At 42.2% G+C, this 19248-nt stretch overlaps 1 protein-coding gene across 1 annotated transcript in view; it reads right to left on the bottom strand.

Annotated features, from left to right (window-relative positions):
- UNC5D (unc-5 netrin receptor D) overlaps nucleotides 1–19248 on the bottom strand; it is a 234638-nt gene that overhangs the window by 71757 nt on the left and 143633 nt on the right. The window contains exon 7 of the mRNA XM_081812892.1: nucleotides 12621–12653. Coding sequence (XP_081669018.1) covers nucleotides 12621–12653 — 33 coding nt within the window. The remainder of the gene's footprint in view (nucleotides 1–12620; nucleotides 12654–19248) is intronic.

Below are 19248 nucleotides of genomic sequence, written 5' to 3'. Positions count from 1 at the left end.
AGAGACAATGACCCCTTTTAGTGTCCCAGGTGCTAAAACAGGCAGGAGCAGAAGCCAGGAGGATGACCAGGGCAAAAGACTTCGGCTGGAAATGGACATCCCTAGACGTGAACGTCCCAAGACGAAACCGAGTAGCAGGAACAAGTTGTGTTTGTTCCTCTTCCTATCTTGTTCTTTATGCTACCCAGACAAGCAGAATTCTCCGTCTCAGACACAAACCCTGTTTTTAGGAAAGGACCTATGCCTTTAGATTGAGATTTAAATGTTTGATATGGTTCAATGCGTTTCCCAAGAATATTTGCAGAATCTATTTGACTTAAGTCAAGGGAATGAAATACTGAATTACAGAATTAAAAATAAGTATGGGGACTTTGGGGATGGGGGTCGGGGGAGAAGGGACAGAGATCATATGGAGGGCACCGTGTCCTCATAAAGCTTACCCTTGCACTTGGTGGGACAGTCTAATCTAAAAGCCAGAAGTCAATCGACTCCTACAGGAAGATAAGCAATGTGGTATTTAGTTTACAAGAACAATCTGTCTTGGGAATTAAAAACTTCAGAATCTAATAATTTCATTTATTCAACAAACATTTGCTAAGGGCCAACGATGCTGTGGAAATGAGGATGCACGGATGAATTAACATATTCCTGTTTCTCGTCCAGCAGTAGTGATGAGATTCTGACAGAGGCAGACACAAGTTACCCAAAGCCACATGTGTGTATGGAGAGATGTAATCAGATATCCTTACCCACAGCTCAAACCCTTCCAAAGTTGGGCCACAGCGCTTCTTTCTTCTTTCTCTTTTCTTCTCTCTACCTGCTTTTACTTCGCCTTATTCTTTTGTCTTTTTTCCTCTGCCTCACTCTTTTCTAATCTGTCCTCCAGGAAAGGAGAGTGGTTTCCCCTATAAACCTGAGTCCTATAAGGACTGCTGTGTGCTTACAAACATAATCCATTTGCTTTTCTTGTGTGTTCAGGACTGGCTCCAGAAGAATCTGAGTTTCAGTTCCACATTTTCCACTACGACTTCATGGGACAAGGGAGGAAGCGGGGCGTATGCATGCACGTGCGCACACAGGCACACACTCAACTCTTATCCAAACATTGGAAGCCACCGCTGCTCCTTCCCAGGGGAGTCTTTCCAACCACATGACCACCAGGCACCAGCACTACCCAGGCGCTGCTGCTTTCTCCATGGCCCATGTCAGTGCTCATGCTCTCCTTTGCTGCATTACCCTACACCCCAAACTCAGCTGTAATTTACCTGCCAGATGGATGCCTGCTAGTGAATGGAAGGTCATTGTAAAATATCGCCCCACCCCACTGGGCATCTAGGTACCACTCATCCGTCAAATGACAGCTCAAGGTCCACCTCCTCCAAGAAAGTAACCTTGGCCTGGCTGATCCAGCCAACCCTGCCAACCATGTTCTTCTAAACTCCAACATCACTTCAGGGTTCCGACAACTCATTTTGGATCATCCTTCTTACTGTTTAATTATCTGAATGCCAATGCATTCTCCCTGACTGCTTTAAACACTTCAAAAGCAGTAATATCTCTACAATTTCCCACAGAAATTTGCAAATCACTGCAACTATTCATTGATTGTTCGCCTGGTCTCCAACTGTGGGAAGAAAAGCATTAAAGAAATCACAGTCTGAGGTTGATTACAGAACTCCTGCCGCAGGGACTCCCTTTACATTTAACACATATATATGTTTACCCCTGTGTGCTTGCTCACATACACATGTGTTACTGGTCTGTTTCCTCAAAATGATTTTGAACAGAAGCACTGAGACCCCGTGACTGACAATGCTATTCCGTTTTCTGTGCGCACAGGATACTGTTCTCTGACTTTGTTTCACGAATGAAGCTTTAGGTATCAATGTGTTATTGATGTCTTTCCTGTGTCTTCACCCCCGTTTTCCTTGATCCAAGAGTCACAAAAGCTTTAGGCAAAGCATGGAAGGACCCAACATGTGGTGCAAAAAAATGGTTGCATAGGGGAAGGGAAGGAAAAATAAAATAAGATGAAAATAGAGAGGGAGGCAAACCATAAGAGACGTTTAACTCTAGGAAACAAATTGAGGGTTGCTGGAGGGGTGGTGGGTGGGGGAAGGGATAATTGGGTGATGGGCATTAAGGTGGGCACTTGATGGAATGAGCACTGAGTGTTATATGCAACTGATGAATCACTAATTCTACCTTTGAAACTAATAAAAAAAATTGTTGTGTAAAAATCTACACCTTAGAGGAAACACAACAAAACTGAGAACTGACTAAGAAATCTCTTGTATTCCAAATTAGTCAGGAACTACTGAGGAGTATGTTCGTTGCTGGAAGGAGTATGGAATATCTGCAGAGAAAGGCTGCAAAGATTAATAGAGAGCTGGAAATTAGGACCCTGGAGAGGCCATGTTTAAGGGTTCATTTGGCCTGGAGAAGGGAGAGCTATAAAGTGACTGGAGGTGATCTTTAAGGCACAGAGGGTTGTCACAAGAGGAGAAGAGGCCCACAGTAGGCACTCAATGACCCTTCCTTTATGATGACGCGAGTAACCAGTGCTTCGCCGTCTCTAACAAGGACTGAACAGGAGGACATAGCCTTTTATTATAGCAATTGGGACTCTGGTTAGATATTAAAATGACCTTTTCTACAATGAGGGTTGTTTAAAAGTGTGGTGTAGTTCTGAGGGAGACTGAAATTTCCTTTCAGAAAGTCTCTGGAAAAAAAAAAAAGCAGCATGACTTGACAATTGTCTGCAGGCGTTTTATTTATTTATTTTTGGTCAGAGCTGGTGAGAAGGAGTAAGTGGCCTTTCAAAGCCCCTGTGAACTTCCTAGTGCAAGGATGAGGCATCAGCAAGTTCCATGTCTTTAGGAATTGCTATCATACCTAGTCATTTAGAGGAACCAATGTAGTCCCCAAAGGATGAAATCCAAGGGCTGTTTACTAGGTTTGCCTTTCTTCACATGACTCCCATGTGAAAGATTGATTATTGCCACTAATTAATGGGAATTTAACTCAATTCTCATGTTATGAGCTTAACTATATATCAGATTAAAATCTGTTTTATAGAATTAGATAGCTACACAAAATTAATAAAGGAGCACAGCAAATGCCTTTCAAAACACAGAATACTCTATCTCCCATTAAATATGGCAGAACGGCCATTGCTGCCATTTCAGGAGAAAAACCAACAACTTGACTTGGCATATACTAGAAACGGTGAATTACCAAGGAACAAACATCATCAGAATTCACAGATGGAAGATGGAAGAAGCTGTTGGTGGGCTCACTCCCCAAGAAGGGCAGCTCCCGGCCATCTCAGGACCTGCCCCTGACCCCTGCACAGCCAGTGAGTGCTGTGGATACAGAGTCATGTACCAGAGTATTTAATTAGATGCTGGAATAAGATACAACAGAAGTTTCTGTTAGAGTGGTTTATCCTTGCTGTCATTGAGAAGCAACATTTTTTAATAACACGTCAGAAAACAGCATTAAATGGCCAGCCACGGCCAACCACGGTGAGCCATTCCGATTATATTTGCACTGCTTGAAGTCTTATAACCCCTTCACCAATCAGCACCTCGGCTTTTCTGATCTCCCGTCAAAAACCTCATTATTGATATTGTGGTGATTGTTGTTTTACTTTTGTAATGAATGACCACAGAGCCAATTCTTAAATGCACTTCCTATGTGCTTGGCACCATTCTAGTTCAAGAAGCGCCCTCCTGCTCACCTGCCCTTCTTTCTAGCTGAAGAAATGGAGGCTGTCCTATGTGAGCGCGCTCCCCCAAACTCTAACATTCCTCTGCTCTTTCACGCACATTTCCTTCCCTTTTCTCTGTTCCCTGAGGAGCTGTTCCTCTTCTGTGTCAGGCCGGCTCTAATTCCGCCCTCTCCTGCCTCCACCGGGACCCGGACTCATTCATTATTCCCTTTTGGTCTTGCATCTTCAAACTTTTCCTCTGCACCTGAGCCTTGCCCTCTGCCTGCACACACAGTCTAGTCTTCTTAGATCACCTCTCCCCAAATCTTTCCCCCAACTTCCTCTCAGATAAACTTCTCAACAATGCGGTCTTCTCTACACCCATAGATTCTTAGCTGTTTGTTTAAAAGAACTTAGAGCACTTTTGTTTAACATTCAACATTTCTTAATATATGATTTCCCCAACCAGTTAACTGCTGTCCCTGTTAAGGGAATAAATAAATACCTGTATAAGGGGAGAATATGTTTTAGGAAGTATAAAAATGGACAGTATGCAAGGAGAAAATGCATCTTCCAAGTACTCCAGAAATAGTCTTGATAGTATCTTTGAGAACTTTCGGGTGAAAAAATGTGAATGTCCTTCATTTATCCTTTTTTACCCTAAAGGCTCCACATTATATTTCCTTTCCTGTACTTTGCTTTTTGTTGTTCCACATACAGTATATTGCAGGTCTTTCCTACCAGAACCCGTAGATGCACTTCATTTCTTTTTACATTTGCCTAGCCTGTTGCTGGGCAGTATGATTATTTAATTAGTCCAGTATTTCAATATTTGACTGTTCTCCTACCCTTTAAGGTCTGTCTTTCCACCAAATCACTGTTCCTTCTTGAAGGCTGCTTACTACCACTGCCTCAAGAGTAATGTTCTCTGTCTTACTCTTTCCCACTGCTCTGAGGTGGCAGACAAGCCAAGCCAGTCCTCCTTCTAGAGAGATAAAAGATGTTCCTTAAACTCGATTCCTCTACTTTCTTCTTACTTAGTAACCACCCTTCATTCTCAAAGTTCTATAAACAGACTTTAAAGCTCCCTTCTCAGCCCCTTTCCTTTCTCCATGCCAATCCCATTGGATAATCATCACAAACAGTGCTATTTCCTTGATGTCTAACACTCTCCATTGGAGATCTCCTGCCTCATCTCCTGTCTGCAGACCTCATCCCATATCTTCTTCCTGCTCAATGGACAAAACCACTTGCGTGTTGTGCTAACATCTCAAATCTGTCATCTGACTTCTAGATTCATCATTTGCACCTCTTCAAATATTTTCTTCTCTTGAATTCCCTTTTTCAGGTAATGTGATACCATGAGTGAGACTGAAGAGTCATCTTTCATTCTGTGCCCATTGAGTCCTTCTCCAAACCACTCACACGCCTTACTCATTACATCTCCAATGCCTCTTGCATCTCAATTTCAACAGGAGACACCCCACTTGACACCCATGGTGTTCAGTCTCGTCGTACCTTGTACACAGTCTTGGTCACTCAAGAGACATTTTACACGTGGATTCGTCTTCCCAAACACAGTCCTGGTACTGCCACTCCAACACCTTTCAACGACTCTCTAATATGAGTTGAGTCCACTCCAACAGGGACTTATATTATGGCTCAAGACACTTTATGCTCTGCAACATCCCATTTTTCAAAAGCTTTCGCCCACTTCTTATTCATATGGACCCTACTCTCTGGCCAAGTCTGATTACTAATTTTTTCAAGTAGACCTTGTACGCCAGGAGACTTTTTTTTTGGTTCAGATTTTTTGCTCCTACTGAGGGGCTCGGCTCTTCCCTCCAATATCTGTTTCCATTTTAGCCATTCTTCCAAGATTGGCAGTAAAGGTAATCTATTTTATAAAATATTTCTTGATAGTGCACATTCATGTATGTTATAGTCCTCCTTTTAAGCAAAGCTGCTGGATTTAGCAAATAAAAATATGACACAGTTAAATTTGAATTTTAGATCAACGATGAATAATTTTAGTGTATTTTCCATGCAATATCTGGAATAATGCTTATGCTAAAAATTTATTTATCTGAAATTCAAATTTAATGAGGGGTCCTCTCTTTTATCTGGTAACTACCTTTGGCTGCAAAAGAACTGTGCTTTTTCCCCCCATCAGATACGAAGACCAAGTTGGAGTAGGGATAGAGTCAAAAAAGAATAGGATTTGAACTCCAGCCCTTGAGAAAAATGCCTTCAATTTATTTAATTTCCTCTCCTAAAGACTGAAGGCACAAACTCTATAAACTTTGAAAATACTGACAAGTGGAGAGATAGGGCCTATGAATTCATATTCTAACAAGTTACCTGGGTTGTTCTCTTGTTGAAGAACATATTGGTCTATCAACTACTCCTCTGTGCTTAGTTCTGAGGTATATAATGAACAAACTCCCATCACATTCATTAAGGGCAGAGTCAACAATATCATTGAAAACAGTAGTAAGAAAAGGCACAGACTTATTATAGGATAAAAATTGGATAATAAGGATACTGGAAGTGGTAAGAAAATTATAAATGTTGCCTATAAAGACATATTGGATTGATTCACAGTAGGGATGACCCTGAAGGACAAAGCAAGTCATGCAATTTGCAGAAAGTGCAGTGTTTATGTAATTGAAAATAATCAGCAGGAGGTGAAGAAAAATGATGGGCAAAATACAAAAAAAAAAAAAGTGCTTTAAAGCATGGCTAGAAGATCAGCATTGAGGCCAGTAGCCTACTGTTAGCTTAGAAGAGCCTAAAAGTCTGTTGAGAATGTGAAGGTAGGTCCCAAAGTCCCAGACAGTTCTATGGGCTCAAGGCACTATCCAACTCTTCACAGACTAAAAGAATGCTCGAATGTAGTGTGGGCCCCATATCTTCTGAGGCATTCCTTAACCCTGTGAAGATCACAGAGGATGGTGATTCCCAGGCTTCATATGATTCCAATATGGATGAAGGCAGTGTGTTTTTGGAAAAGATACAGAATGGGATGGGTGTTAGTGAGAAGAGTACACCTTGTTTTTAGACTTTAAGGACACATTTGGGCCATTCTTTGATGGAAATGATTCTGGAAAGCGTACATTTTGGGCTTTAACTTCATATCTGGTAGAGAATAAATGATTATTCAAGATTGTTCCTGCCCCTTTTCTCAAGTCATTTATCATCTTCTATGTTGTAAGTTGTGGGGAAGAAACATTTCTTATTTTTTCCCTCACATTTCACTGGGACAAGACAATATAGAATAATTGTATAATAAATAGCTACTACATAAATGATTAAAATTTTTAGAAGCAGTTATTTTCACCTTAACAACAAAAGGCCCCATGAGGAGTTAACAAAAGGATGTAAGGCATTAACTCAAGTGTTTTTTGAACATCTAATACATACTAGGCCAGTGGTAATGGCTACAGGTGTTAAGAGTAAATAAGAGTCAATCCCTGCCTATAGGTAGATAGGATAATGTCTGAGAAGAGGAATCCAGACCAGCATCAGGGCAATGAAAATATAGTATAGAATTAGGGAGATAGTTTGATACTGGCTAAAATACAGGAGTAACTAATGCAGGCTTGGTGGATGAAGGTCTTGCAGAGGATCTGAAGGAAGAATGAGCTTAACAAGTTAAGGCTTAAGTGGCGGGAACGAGTTTTTGGGCAGAAGTAACAGAATGTACATGTGAAAATGGGCAGAGGGTATTCAGAAAACCCAGAAGCTTTATTTGGCTGAAGAATATAGGAAGTGGCAAGCACGTAGGAAGGAACTTACCTAATGATTAGGCTGATTAAGAAAAGGAAGCTGAGACCAGATCATATACCTGTTCAGTACCTTGGACTAGATCTTAGAACTAATGGTGAGCAATTGAAGAGCTTTAAACACGGAGGTGGTACGACCAGAATTTATGTTTCAGAAAGCTCAGAAAAACTGATGAAGGGCAAAACTGGATCCAGGGAGGCCACTGTAGCAATCCTGGTTGGGAATGAAGATGGCCTGAACTTTTTAAACTTTTCTTCTGGGACAGCATGTTCTTTTCTTTTGGTTTTTCTCTTACTCTGCCTGCTATTACTTTTCTGTCTTCTCTGCAGTGACTTTTGACCTCTTCTACATCTAAATGTTGATGCCCTGTAGGGCTCAGTCCTCCACTTTCTTCTCTGTCTCCACGCATACTCATTAGCCAGGGATCTCTTTCAACCTAATGGCTTTAAATATCATCTGGACACTGACAAGCCCCAGATTTATGTCACCAGCCAAGACTCTCCTCTGACCTCGAGACTCATATATTCAACTGCCTGCTCAACCTCTCTATTTAGATGTTTAAGAGGTATCTCAGAGTTAGCACTAGTAACACTGAACTCTTGATTCTCCCTCTGGATTTGTTAGACCACATTTTCTCCATTATCAGTAATGGCAACTCCATCTTTTAGCTGCATGGCCAGACTTTTGAAATCATGCCTGACACCTTTCTTTCTCTCACACTCGATATCCAACCCATCAGCAAATCCTCTCTGCCTTCCAAAGATACCCAAATATGACCCAATTTTACAATTTCTAATGTTGTCTATCCATGCCAAGTCACAGTCATCTTGAACCTTGGTACTGTAAGAGCCTCCATACTGGAACAGCCTAGATTACTGTAACAGATCATTGTTACAGTAGATCACTGTAACAGGTCTTGCTTCCGCTTTGATCCCCTATATGTGGACACTGAACCCAGCAGGCAGAGTTTATCCTTGGAAATATTAGGTCATGTCACTATGACTAACACTCATTGGCTTCCCTCTGGTCAAAGTCATTGCAATGATACGTCTGGCAGTTTCCCCTCTCATCCCACCTTCTCTGATCTTAGCTATCAGGACTCTTCCCTTTGCCACTCTGCTGCAAGTATCCTGGCCTCCTTGCTCTTCCACAGACACTCCAAGCAAGTCTCCACTTCACTGCCTTTTCATCTGGTATTCCGTCTGTCTGGAACACTCTTTCCCAGACATCCAGAGTGTTTCTTTGTTTTTCAGGTCTCTTCTTAAATGTAATTTTAATACAGAGACCTGCTCTGAACACCTTATACAAAAAAAAGCAACTACTCCCTTCGACCCCACCTGAGCCCCTTACCCTGCTTTATTTCTCTTCATGACATCAACACTATAGGTTTTCTGGTTTGTTTGCATCCCTCCATCTCCACTCACTAAAACGGTAAGCTTTGTGGAAGCAGAAACTGCATCTGTTCAGCCCAGTGCCGCTTCCCCACCACCCCTGCCTAGCACGTGGTAAGCACTCAATAGACAGCTGTTGAGTGAATGGAGGGATGGATATGGGTAGAGTGAAAATGGAGAGATGTTGATGAACTCAAGATCTGTTCGGGTGGTAGAACAGTCAGACTGTAATGATCTACTGAGTAACGAGCAGAGCAGGAAACAAGAGAGGAAAAAGAGGGGTCTCAGAGACTGCCCAAGATACACCCACGGACAAGTGAGTTGATGGTGTGGTTTTGACTGAACTAGAGAAGATGGGATGCAGGACTGAAGAATAGGGGCAGAGAAGGAGAAACTGACTTTTGGAAAAGTTGAGATGAAGGTCCTGGAGGTGGCCGACTCTGGACATGCTAATGGGATTTGTGCTGAGCAGGCATTGGTGCTAGGTTCAAAACAACTACGTGGAAAGGAGATGGAGAGAAGGCTGTGTGTGTGTGCATGTGTGCATGTGTGTGCGGTTCTGGGTTATTTTTTAGGGGAAAGTGAAATCCTTCTCATTGCTAAGGTGAACGTGCTGAGCGAGCCACTCCTCAGGAACCCATGGCCTTTCAGAAAGCCACGGCCCCAAGCCTCCAAGGAGCCCCATTGTCTGAAGGCAGCCTTTTTTCTGTCTGAATCTGGGGGTGCGTGTTTGCCATTCAGAACCTACTATATTTTACTGCACCTCCTGACATTGTTACACAACATTTATTGAAAGCACATTTGATGGTAATGAAGTTTCTATTAACTATGATTAAATCTCATAAAGCACCTGAAGATAATTTAAGATGTGCAGAGGCAGAAAATGAAACATTCGGTTTAGTACATTAGGAAACGTAATTGATTAAATTATCTCATTTACAATAAGTGCTTTCATGAGCTATGCGGAGCACATATTTTCCCCAGTTTGTCATTATGATTTGCCAACAGTTATCTTAAGACCTCACTTTCTCTTTACACCTCCTTGCAACTCAAAGCCGGCTCTTCGGCTCGCCTGCTCACAGAGCACTGCTCGTGAGCTTTGAGTAATGTCTTCTATCCACCAGGCCTTGTGGAGGATCATGTGTACAGCTATATAGGGGAACAGGTTGTTTCTCAATTATCTTCATAATTGACTTTGATTTTGCATCAGTGATGATTCATGTCATCTTAAACTAAGCCCCTCTTTCACTAAACAACCATAGCTTGAATTTGTAAAATGCACTCCTAACCATGCAGCTTACAGAACCCCGACTGGATTCCTCTGGGAGCCTTTTGCAATCACATTGATTCTGTTAAGGTTTTATTTTTAGGAAGTCACAAATTAAAACAGTTTAAGCGATTCCGTTGCAGTATCCAGCAATTAAGCATGGTGTTCACGAGCGAGAACCCCAAGCAAAAACTAATTCAGGAGTGCCTGAGGACTAGAAATAGCTACTGTGGGGTTTATGGCTGGAAGTACAGATGTAACCAAATTAGAATGGCACAGGACTTACAAACTAAGCATGAAATTAATTTTTAAAAAACACATTCCTAAGTAACTCTCACGGTGGCCACCACATGGATACCCATGATCTTGCGGGTGTTCCACATGACCCCCGGTGGGGGGCATGGCTCTGTCACCAGGCGGCAGCTGGGGGTCCAGCTGTCAACCCTGAGCTCTTGACACAGGCTCAAGCCAAATATTCACTGAGCCGATTTTCTTCCTCCCTCCCTTAGCATACATGTACCCACACATACACAACCAGGTTCCCCCACCTTCAACCTTCCTGAGTTCAAAATCAAGCCAGCAGGATGTCAGGGGACTAATCTTAAGTACCAGTCCTTGGTACTTCCTTAAGTACCAATCATTGACAGGCAGAGGACCTCAGGGGGAAAAAAGTTAAGGAAGTTTGTTTTTGCCGTTCTGCCAAGTTCTCCCACGCTGCAAGTAATGGCCCCGTTATCTCCCAAGTCTGCCTGGAGCAACATAACGCAGTATGAACCTAACAGCTTTCCTGGATCTTTCTCTCATGTCTCCTGACCCCTGTCCCAAGGTACCTATTTCTGTCTATCCTCACAGGGTCTTAATTCCTTCAAAGAAGTTAGCTCATAAAAGCTATTAGCTCTCCCAAGCTATTTGAATTTTAATACCCTAGGATTTAAAAGATCAAAAGTCATTCACTTTATATTAAAATGGGAGATACTGGCCAGGGACATCTTCTACAAGCTTCTAAACCAAACTGGGCAGCTCGCTACTTTCCTGTTGCTAAGAGTTGTGTTGCTAATGCCCTTCTATCTCAACATTTCCCTGGAATGCCTGACATACTCCTGAATGCTTCAGGATCATTTGAGGAACATATGAACACGTAGATTCCCAGGAGGACCCTCCCCCTCCCTTGTTCTGATTCATTCGTTCTATTCTGAGGTGGGATGTATTTTACAACCTTCCACCACACACCAAGATTCTAATGCACATGGTTGCTGATCCACTTTTTGAGAAATACTTTTCTAAGACAGTTACTCTCAGCCCAAGCTGCACATTGGAATCTGAGGATCTTTTAATAAATAGGCATTCCTACCCTTCTTTGTGGAATCTAAAAATCAAAACAAATGAGCAAACAAAACAGAAACAGATTCATAAATACAGAGGACAAGGGGGTGGTTGCCAGAGGGGTGGGGGGATGGTGAAATAGGTGAAGTGGATTAAGAGGTACAAACTTCCAGTTATAAAACAAGTCCCAGGATTTAAAGTACAGCATAAGGGAATATAGTCAATAATACTGTAATAACTATGTATGGTGATAGAAGGTAACTGACATCACAGCAGTCATTTCCTAATGCACACAAAAGTCAAATCACTGTGCATATAACATTGTCTATCAACTATACTTCAAGGAAAAAATCATATATATTGAAATATGCATTAAAATTTTTAAATCCTAAACAAACAAAAAACAGGGATTCTCATCCACCCCAATTCTGATCCCATTGGTCCAAGGATACAGCCTGAGAACTAGGGTTTTGAAAAGGCCTCCAGGTGGTTCTAAAGTTCAGCCAAGGCTGAAAACCGTAGGGTCAAATGGCAAGCTGCCAACCATTCACGCTGCACGGCTTTTCCCAAATCTGCTGGCTGTGTATGGTGGACATAATGCAAAGGCCTCCCCAGGAGGCCAGCCTGTGGATGGAGAACTCAAGCCAGCACTGACACCAAACTTTTCAGTTCCTGATGATTTCACTGGGGAATATTGGTTTCTGATCTACCCAGTTGCCATGGAGTTCACGGTTTGCATCTCAGGTGCCCACCCCCCTCCTCCTCCTCCTAGGTGGAGAGGCTTGTAGTCAGGGTCTTGCCCAAGGCTCCTCTTTTGAAAGCTTGTACTGACAAATATTTATTAATTTTAATGCTATAAATCTCGGCAATAAGAATCCTAGATGACATTTGCAGAGAAATGGACTTATAGGCAGGCAGCATCAAGACGAGAGATTTACTTTTACTCTGAGGGAGGGAAGGGGTGTGCATATTTCCTTTCGATTCCAACCTCTGATATGTGACTCCAAACCCAATGAGGAGAAGCCCTGAAAGCCCTGGGTCTTTTGCACAAACTTCAGTTCTGTTTGGCTCCTAAACAAATACAACAGTAAGGCAGCAAATATGAGAATAAATTATATTCACAAGAGGAAAAATAACTTACTTTGGGGTTTTATTTCATGAAGAGGTTTTTTATCTAAAAGAAAGAAAGAGAAAAAGAAAGTTTCATTTAATAAATTTACATGGAGCAGATAGATTTCCTATATCGCTGTATGTCCATCTCTATAAATGAAACATTTTCTCTATTTTTGCAGACGATATGGATTATGTTGTCCATATTTTTCCTTTTCATTCTAATTTCGTGTTTTTCTCTTGTGCAATATTTTCCTGGGATGGTTGTTTCATTCCTTTTATTTATTTATTATTTTATTTTTTCTTTTCCCTCAGGCTTACTAGAGTTTCTCTCTGTTGCATTTGCTAGATTCTTATCAGCATGATGAGAGCGGTGAGCTCGCAGCGAGTCCCTAGTTCCTATAGAGTCAGAAGACTGCTCAGGTAAGGGATGCTATTTCACTATATGTGATGATGGAAAAAAATGAGCTGGTGAATACCTATTTAAACGGATCCTACATTGGTTTAGTAGTTATTACAGCCTGGATGAAAAAGTTCCAGGCTATGCCGTTTGCTCATCCTTGTTGGGGATGGGTGCAGTATTGGGAGCTTGTTGGAGGTTTGTTTGTTTCCTATCCCTCTGATCTGTTTCACCGTGTACCATCTCTCTGAATGGCACAGTTTGTTTCATATCACTCTGAAATCTGACAATGTGTACCATCTCTCTGTAATCGGGGTACTGGGCAGTTCAGCAGGCAGATGAAGTGGACAGAGAAAACCCATTCAGGGGTCAGGCTTAGGTGTAGACCTTTTTTATCATTTCTCCCCACTGCCCTCTAGCCACCCTGTCCTGCCTGTCTGCCATCACTACAGAACCTTGTAAATCACTTTGAGACTTGGTGCCCATGGCTAACTTTGTCTTAGATTACAGACCGTCTACTTCCCAGTCCCCATTCTTCGGCCATCCCAGGCCAACACAACTCCACCACGACACAGAAACCTGAGAAAAAGGTGCTTTAGTCACCGCATCAAGATTCCAGAAGATTTGGGGCGCCTGGGTGGCTCAGTTGGTTAAGCGACTGCCTTCGGCTCAGGTCATGATCCTGGAGTCCCTGGATCGAGTCCCGCATTGGGCTCCCTGCTCGGCGAGGAGCCTGCTTCTCCCTCTAACCCTCCCCCCTCTCATGTACTCTCTCTCTCTCATTCTCGCTCTCTCAAATAAATAAATAAATCTAAAAAAAAAAAAAAAGGTTCCAGAAGATTTGCATGGCGTGACCTCCCTCTTCTCAGTGCCCTTCTGAGGACTTCAATGGAACACGGTCAGACTGTAAGCTCTGAGGCTGTTCCTCATTATTCACAGAATCACACGATGGTAGGGGGACTTTGAAAGGTCACCTTACACAGTCCCTTTCCTCCACTTGCCTGAAGGCGAGCCAAGCGGGGTGAGACACTGTCATTTTGGATTACGTTTTTAACGGCATCAAATCTCGCCCACTGCATATTGGAGAACTTCATAAACATTATCTGACTGCCACATAACCCCTCCCAGGCAGAGAGACACAGATATATTCTGAATCCTTCACCAGATTTGTATTACCCTAACCCACTCCTGCCCTTAATACTGATTCTGACAGAAAACCCTTGCGGTGTGCTTCACTGAAGACAGCTCTCGTGTGCTCTGCCATCTGATTTGTTATGGAAGTAGCTTTCAAAAGTTGTAAGTCACACTCTTGCAAAGGGACCACCATTTTGTTTTTTTCTCATCATAAGGAGAAAGATTAACTGGCAAGGGATAATTCCTGACCAATCTCTCTTTAAAGTGAAAAATCTTCGTAAAAGATAATAATTTGCTCAAGCAGATAGGATCATATTCAGATTTTTACTGATAATAATTTGATAATAATTTGCTCAAGCAGATAGGATCATATTCAGATTTTTACTGATAATAATTTGCTCAAGCAGATAGGATCATATTCAGATTTTTACACCGGCAGGTTCCTTAAAACAGACAACAGTTGCATCTCCCTGCCTGCACGAATCGAGGGCAGCTAGTTTGCCTGACAGCAGGTGCCACCTCCCAAAGTCCAGATGCTAATGCACTCCAGAGTTAGAATCCAACGACTCTGGTGGTTTTAACCTGACTTCAGTTGTTGCTTATTGCCTGCTATCGGAAAGCATTTGGCATGGGCACAGGATGTTTGGCAGGCCAGGCCAAGACGTCTGGAAGTGACGCATTGCTAACGCTACACACAGAGACATGCAGAACATCTGTTTAGGACTCTAGCTGAGCTTAACAGCATTTTCTTCCTCCCAAACCACAGGAATGAAGATTATGCTGGGTAGCAAAATGAAACTCCATTAAAAACAGGTGAGATATAGAACCACTCCTCAGAAAATAAACCAAATACAGTCAGGCTGTTAAAACACTCAGGTGATCGGCTGCAGCTCTACAGGAAGAAAGAGTGAATGGGGTGGAAAAGCCAGGGCTTAACTGGTCATGAGACAAAGTCGGGCCACAAGGGCACACAGGGCAGAAGAGTGGGGCATTTCCCTCTCTGACCCAGCTCTGGGGTCATCGTGACTTGCAGTGGCATCGTGGAAATTATGCAGACTGTCACGGTTAGAACAGGCTTTCCATTTTGAATGGTCTTCATTCTATCTGTGTGATCTCAGTGTTCTCCACAGTAAAATGGAAATAGTAACATCCTTGAGCATCGGTGCTGAGATTAAACATGATAGATATAAAGCCAATAGCTCAGGGCTGGCACATGTTCAGTATCAATAAATGGTAGCTGATACGTAACTCAACATGTTATGAATTAAGATCATCATTGTCAATCACTCGGAGTAAAAACAGGACCCCTTGTGCCACGGCCTGAGACAAGTCACAACTCCAAATCAGAAATTGTAGTGGATTTCAGGGATTCTTGAAGGGAGTTAAGAAACTTGTGTCCAGTCCTAGCTTCTGCTTTAGGAAACTGAGCACAAGTCAAAACTTCAGTTTCATAGGAAAAAAGAAGGACAAGGACCAGCAGACCCTGTGGGCTGCCTAGCTTTCACCCACTATAAATCTGTGGAGTAACAAGCAGAGGCCTTCCACAGAAATCCATATGGAATGATTTCCTAAAGCAGAGTAAGAAATTATTAGAACGGCCACTGCTCTACTGTAAGATTTGTCATGCTAGGGTCTGGTGTATCAGTGTGCATTCTCGAACAGAAAAGGCTAGAAGCCTCAGGGGCCCAAGAGAACTTCAGTCCCCTCGCATCAGCATCAGAATTGGGTCCTGCTGGATTTTGTGAGATACCAGTATCTTGACAGCAAACTGTCACCACTAAACCTTTTCCTGGTTTGAAATATCAAAGATTGTTCTACCATGAACTTGAGAGTGGGATAGGTCTACCCACGGACCTCACTATCTTTTGGAAGAACTGCCCATCCTACACTCCATATTCTTTTATTCTGTTTGCAAAATCATTCTCACAGGCCCTGGGCCATGCATCCACTTGGCCTTGGTCAACCAAATCCTCTCTGCTTTCATTTTACCTCTCTCCATGGCCATGTTCAAATAGCCCCCTAGGAAATTAATCCATTAGGGCCATGGTTCTTAATGTTGGCTGCACATTAGAATCACCTGGGGAGCTTTTTAAGCAAATACCCATGCCTGGGCCCCTGTCCAAGACCTCCTGACTAACTGGGGTCTGTGTTTTTGTGATTACCGAGAGTACCACTCCTTCCTGCCAACAAATCTGGGGCCCTGTGTACTCAACTTCAGCTAGTCTTGCTTCCCTGAGAAGCTTCGGGGTGGCTTCAGATGGACTCAGAAGGAGCCCTCCTGTATCCTGCAGGCAGAAAAAAATATAATTTTGAGCTAGTGGCAGCTGAGCTGTAGTTTGGGAAAATCACAAGTTTTCCTGGGGTCTAACTTAGACACCGAGAGGCACCTTCTGGGTAAATGGAAACTGATGTCATTACAACTCAGTCTTATAATGATTATGTCTATTTACAAGTTAAAGATGCAAAAGTATGTGTTTGGTTTTTTTCTAATTTAGATTCAATTAGCCAACATATAGAGAACATCATTAGTTTCATATGTAGAGTTCAGTAATGCATCAGTTGCATATAACACCTGGTGTTATATGCAAAAGTATATTTTAAATTGTCATGTTTTCTTTAAGAATCCTTTTTATTATTTACACAGTCAGTACACAGTTAGTGTTCCAAAATAAAATATATATGTAAGTACAAAGAAAAAAACCCCATAATTCCACACCAAGAGATAACCATCATTAATGTTAAGTTATATATACACAGCCTAGTCTCCCCCGCCGTATATGTATATATAAAACTATGCGCACGCATATATGTTTATACATATATATTTGCAGGAAACTACAGAAGATTGATAGTAATTGATCATTTTTACCTACAAAGACATGGAATTGTCTTTTGTATATTTTTTTGCAATCTGCTTTTGTCTGTGGTATGTGTGTGTATAGAGGTATACATATTTATATATAAGAAATGATTAAGGAAAAGGGAAAGAGAGGACAATCTTTTTATTTTTGGTAGTGATTCATTTCTTTGCCATTTTACTTTTCTTGCTTTCTCTGTTATAGGAGATGCTCCCCAAGCATTTCCATGGTATCCATTGTTCTTAGGAGCTATTTATAGCTGCACCCCTACCTTCCCACCCACAGCCAGCCTTATCCTTTCTCTGCTAGGAAACAAGTGTGGCCAGCTACGTGTATCCTAGCCCCTATCCTAGGGATGTAAAGAGAGCAGGCCTGAGGAGAAATGGCACGTGGGGACAGATGAGTTCAACTCCAACCCACGGAGTGGGCAAGAGACTGCTTCTCAAAACCTGGCGCTGATTATCTGAAATCAGCTCCTCTGCCTTTTAAAGACTACACAGGTATGTTCGATATCAGAGTCTATGTCATTATTTTTGAGAATCGGGCACAGAGCCCACTCAATGTGACTGAATACCCACCAGGACAGTAAGCCCGGACTCTCCTCCAGGCAGCAATTCACATATGTCATTATAGTTAATGATTATTACCATTCTCTAATTTCACTAAACCAGTCATGTCCCATTTTTTCATCTCCAAAGACCATCTTTATTATTTCCTTCATAGATCCTATGCTTTGAAACCCTTTTCACCAGCTCCCCCCCAAAAGATACATGTTGACTGTTTTATTCTGACTGTCCACATTCTTCATCATCTTAAAATATTTAAGAGCTGATTTCTGAAGTCGGTGGAAACGTCAAGTCTTCTTTCTCACTGATTCTCTAGCTATTTTTGTATTCCCTGGAATAATTCTCTAGCATCAGCCCCCAGGAGTCTACCATGATTCCACATTGCCTGCGAGTCATGGCCAACTGCTCTGCCTGCCTTTCCAGTCTTCTACGAACTAGTCCCACCAGTAACTCAGTTTCTGTAGCACTTCAGTACCAATCCAAGCTCTAGTCTGATCAATCCCTGAGCTCTCCAGGCTCACCTCAGTGCTATTGCCTCTCCTTGGGAGGCCCTTCTCCCTCCTATATAAAAATGTTCTGTTTCCAAGGCACAGATCAATTTCTGATGCCTTCTTGATCTTTTTTGGTGATTACTTCACTTACAGGGAAGTCACACCTCTCTGGACAGTTTATCTTACTTATAGTCACTACAGTACAATGTGGGAGTGCCTGGCTGGCTTAGTCTGTAGAGCATGAGACTTGATCTTGGCACGTGAGTTCGAGCCCCACATTGGGCGTAGGGCTTACTTTAAAAAAGTACAATGTGGATTTTTTTTTTTTCAAATGTATACTTTGGAACTGTTCATTTGATTTATTTTAGACTTTTTAATCTCTGTCAGTTATGGGTCCCTAACATATAAGTCATATTTAAATGATTAGCTCATGAATAATTGGCACTGCAACCAGAGAATCACAGCAAGAAAAACAGAGGAAAAATGAAATTAAAAGCTATTTGCTTGATTATTTACTGATTGGTAGAAAAGAAGTTGACGTTATTGATTACCAATGTGTTTCATTTATTCATGCTTTCGCTCCTCCCCCCACCCCGGCCCCATGACTAGAAATAATTAAAGACCAGTGTTATGCTCTCTGAATGCTAGCCAAGGCTGCAGGAAATCGCAGGGCCTGGCCGATCTGCCTTATATTAGCTCTGGCAGATAATTAGATAAACACAAGGCCTGCTTTGCATTGGCAAACCCATGGCGATTGATTATGTCAGGCAGACCCTGAAGATGACAAGTGGGGATTCTGTTCTATTCTCCTCTCAGCGCTGAAAGTTCCTATAGGCAGTAGAACACACACAGATACACCACCGGCCCTGTATTCCTCCAACTCTTCCAATGATCAAAACCACAGAAAAACCAAAAGAGCATAAAACAGAGCCCATCTCTGGTTTCCACGCTTTTGAGTTTTTAATTTCCTCACTGTATTTTGCCTTTTGTTCATTTCAAAGATGGTGCTCAGAAGTTACTCTTTAGAGACCAGATTTTCAACACACGTACGTTACTGGGTTGGTTCAATTCTTGCTTCTTCACCCACTCCTTCTACCCTTGCCCCTTCCCAGCCTGTACAGACTATTCCAAGATCTACTCCTTTGAAAATGCCCTCTGAGCACATCCATGGAGGACAAGTGCAGAGAATAGGAGGTTTTTTTTTTTTTTT

This window comes from Leptonychotes weddellii, chromosome 2 (assembly GCF_054177405.1).
Source record: "Leptonychotes weddellii isolate Sample4059 chromosome 2, ASM5417740v2, whole genome shotgun sequence".
Lineage (NCBI taxonomy): Eukaryota > Metazoa > Chordata > Mammalia > Carnivora > Phocidae > Leptonychotes > Leptonychotes weddellii.
This window is presented reverse-complemented; position numbering and strand designations above follow the sequence as displayed.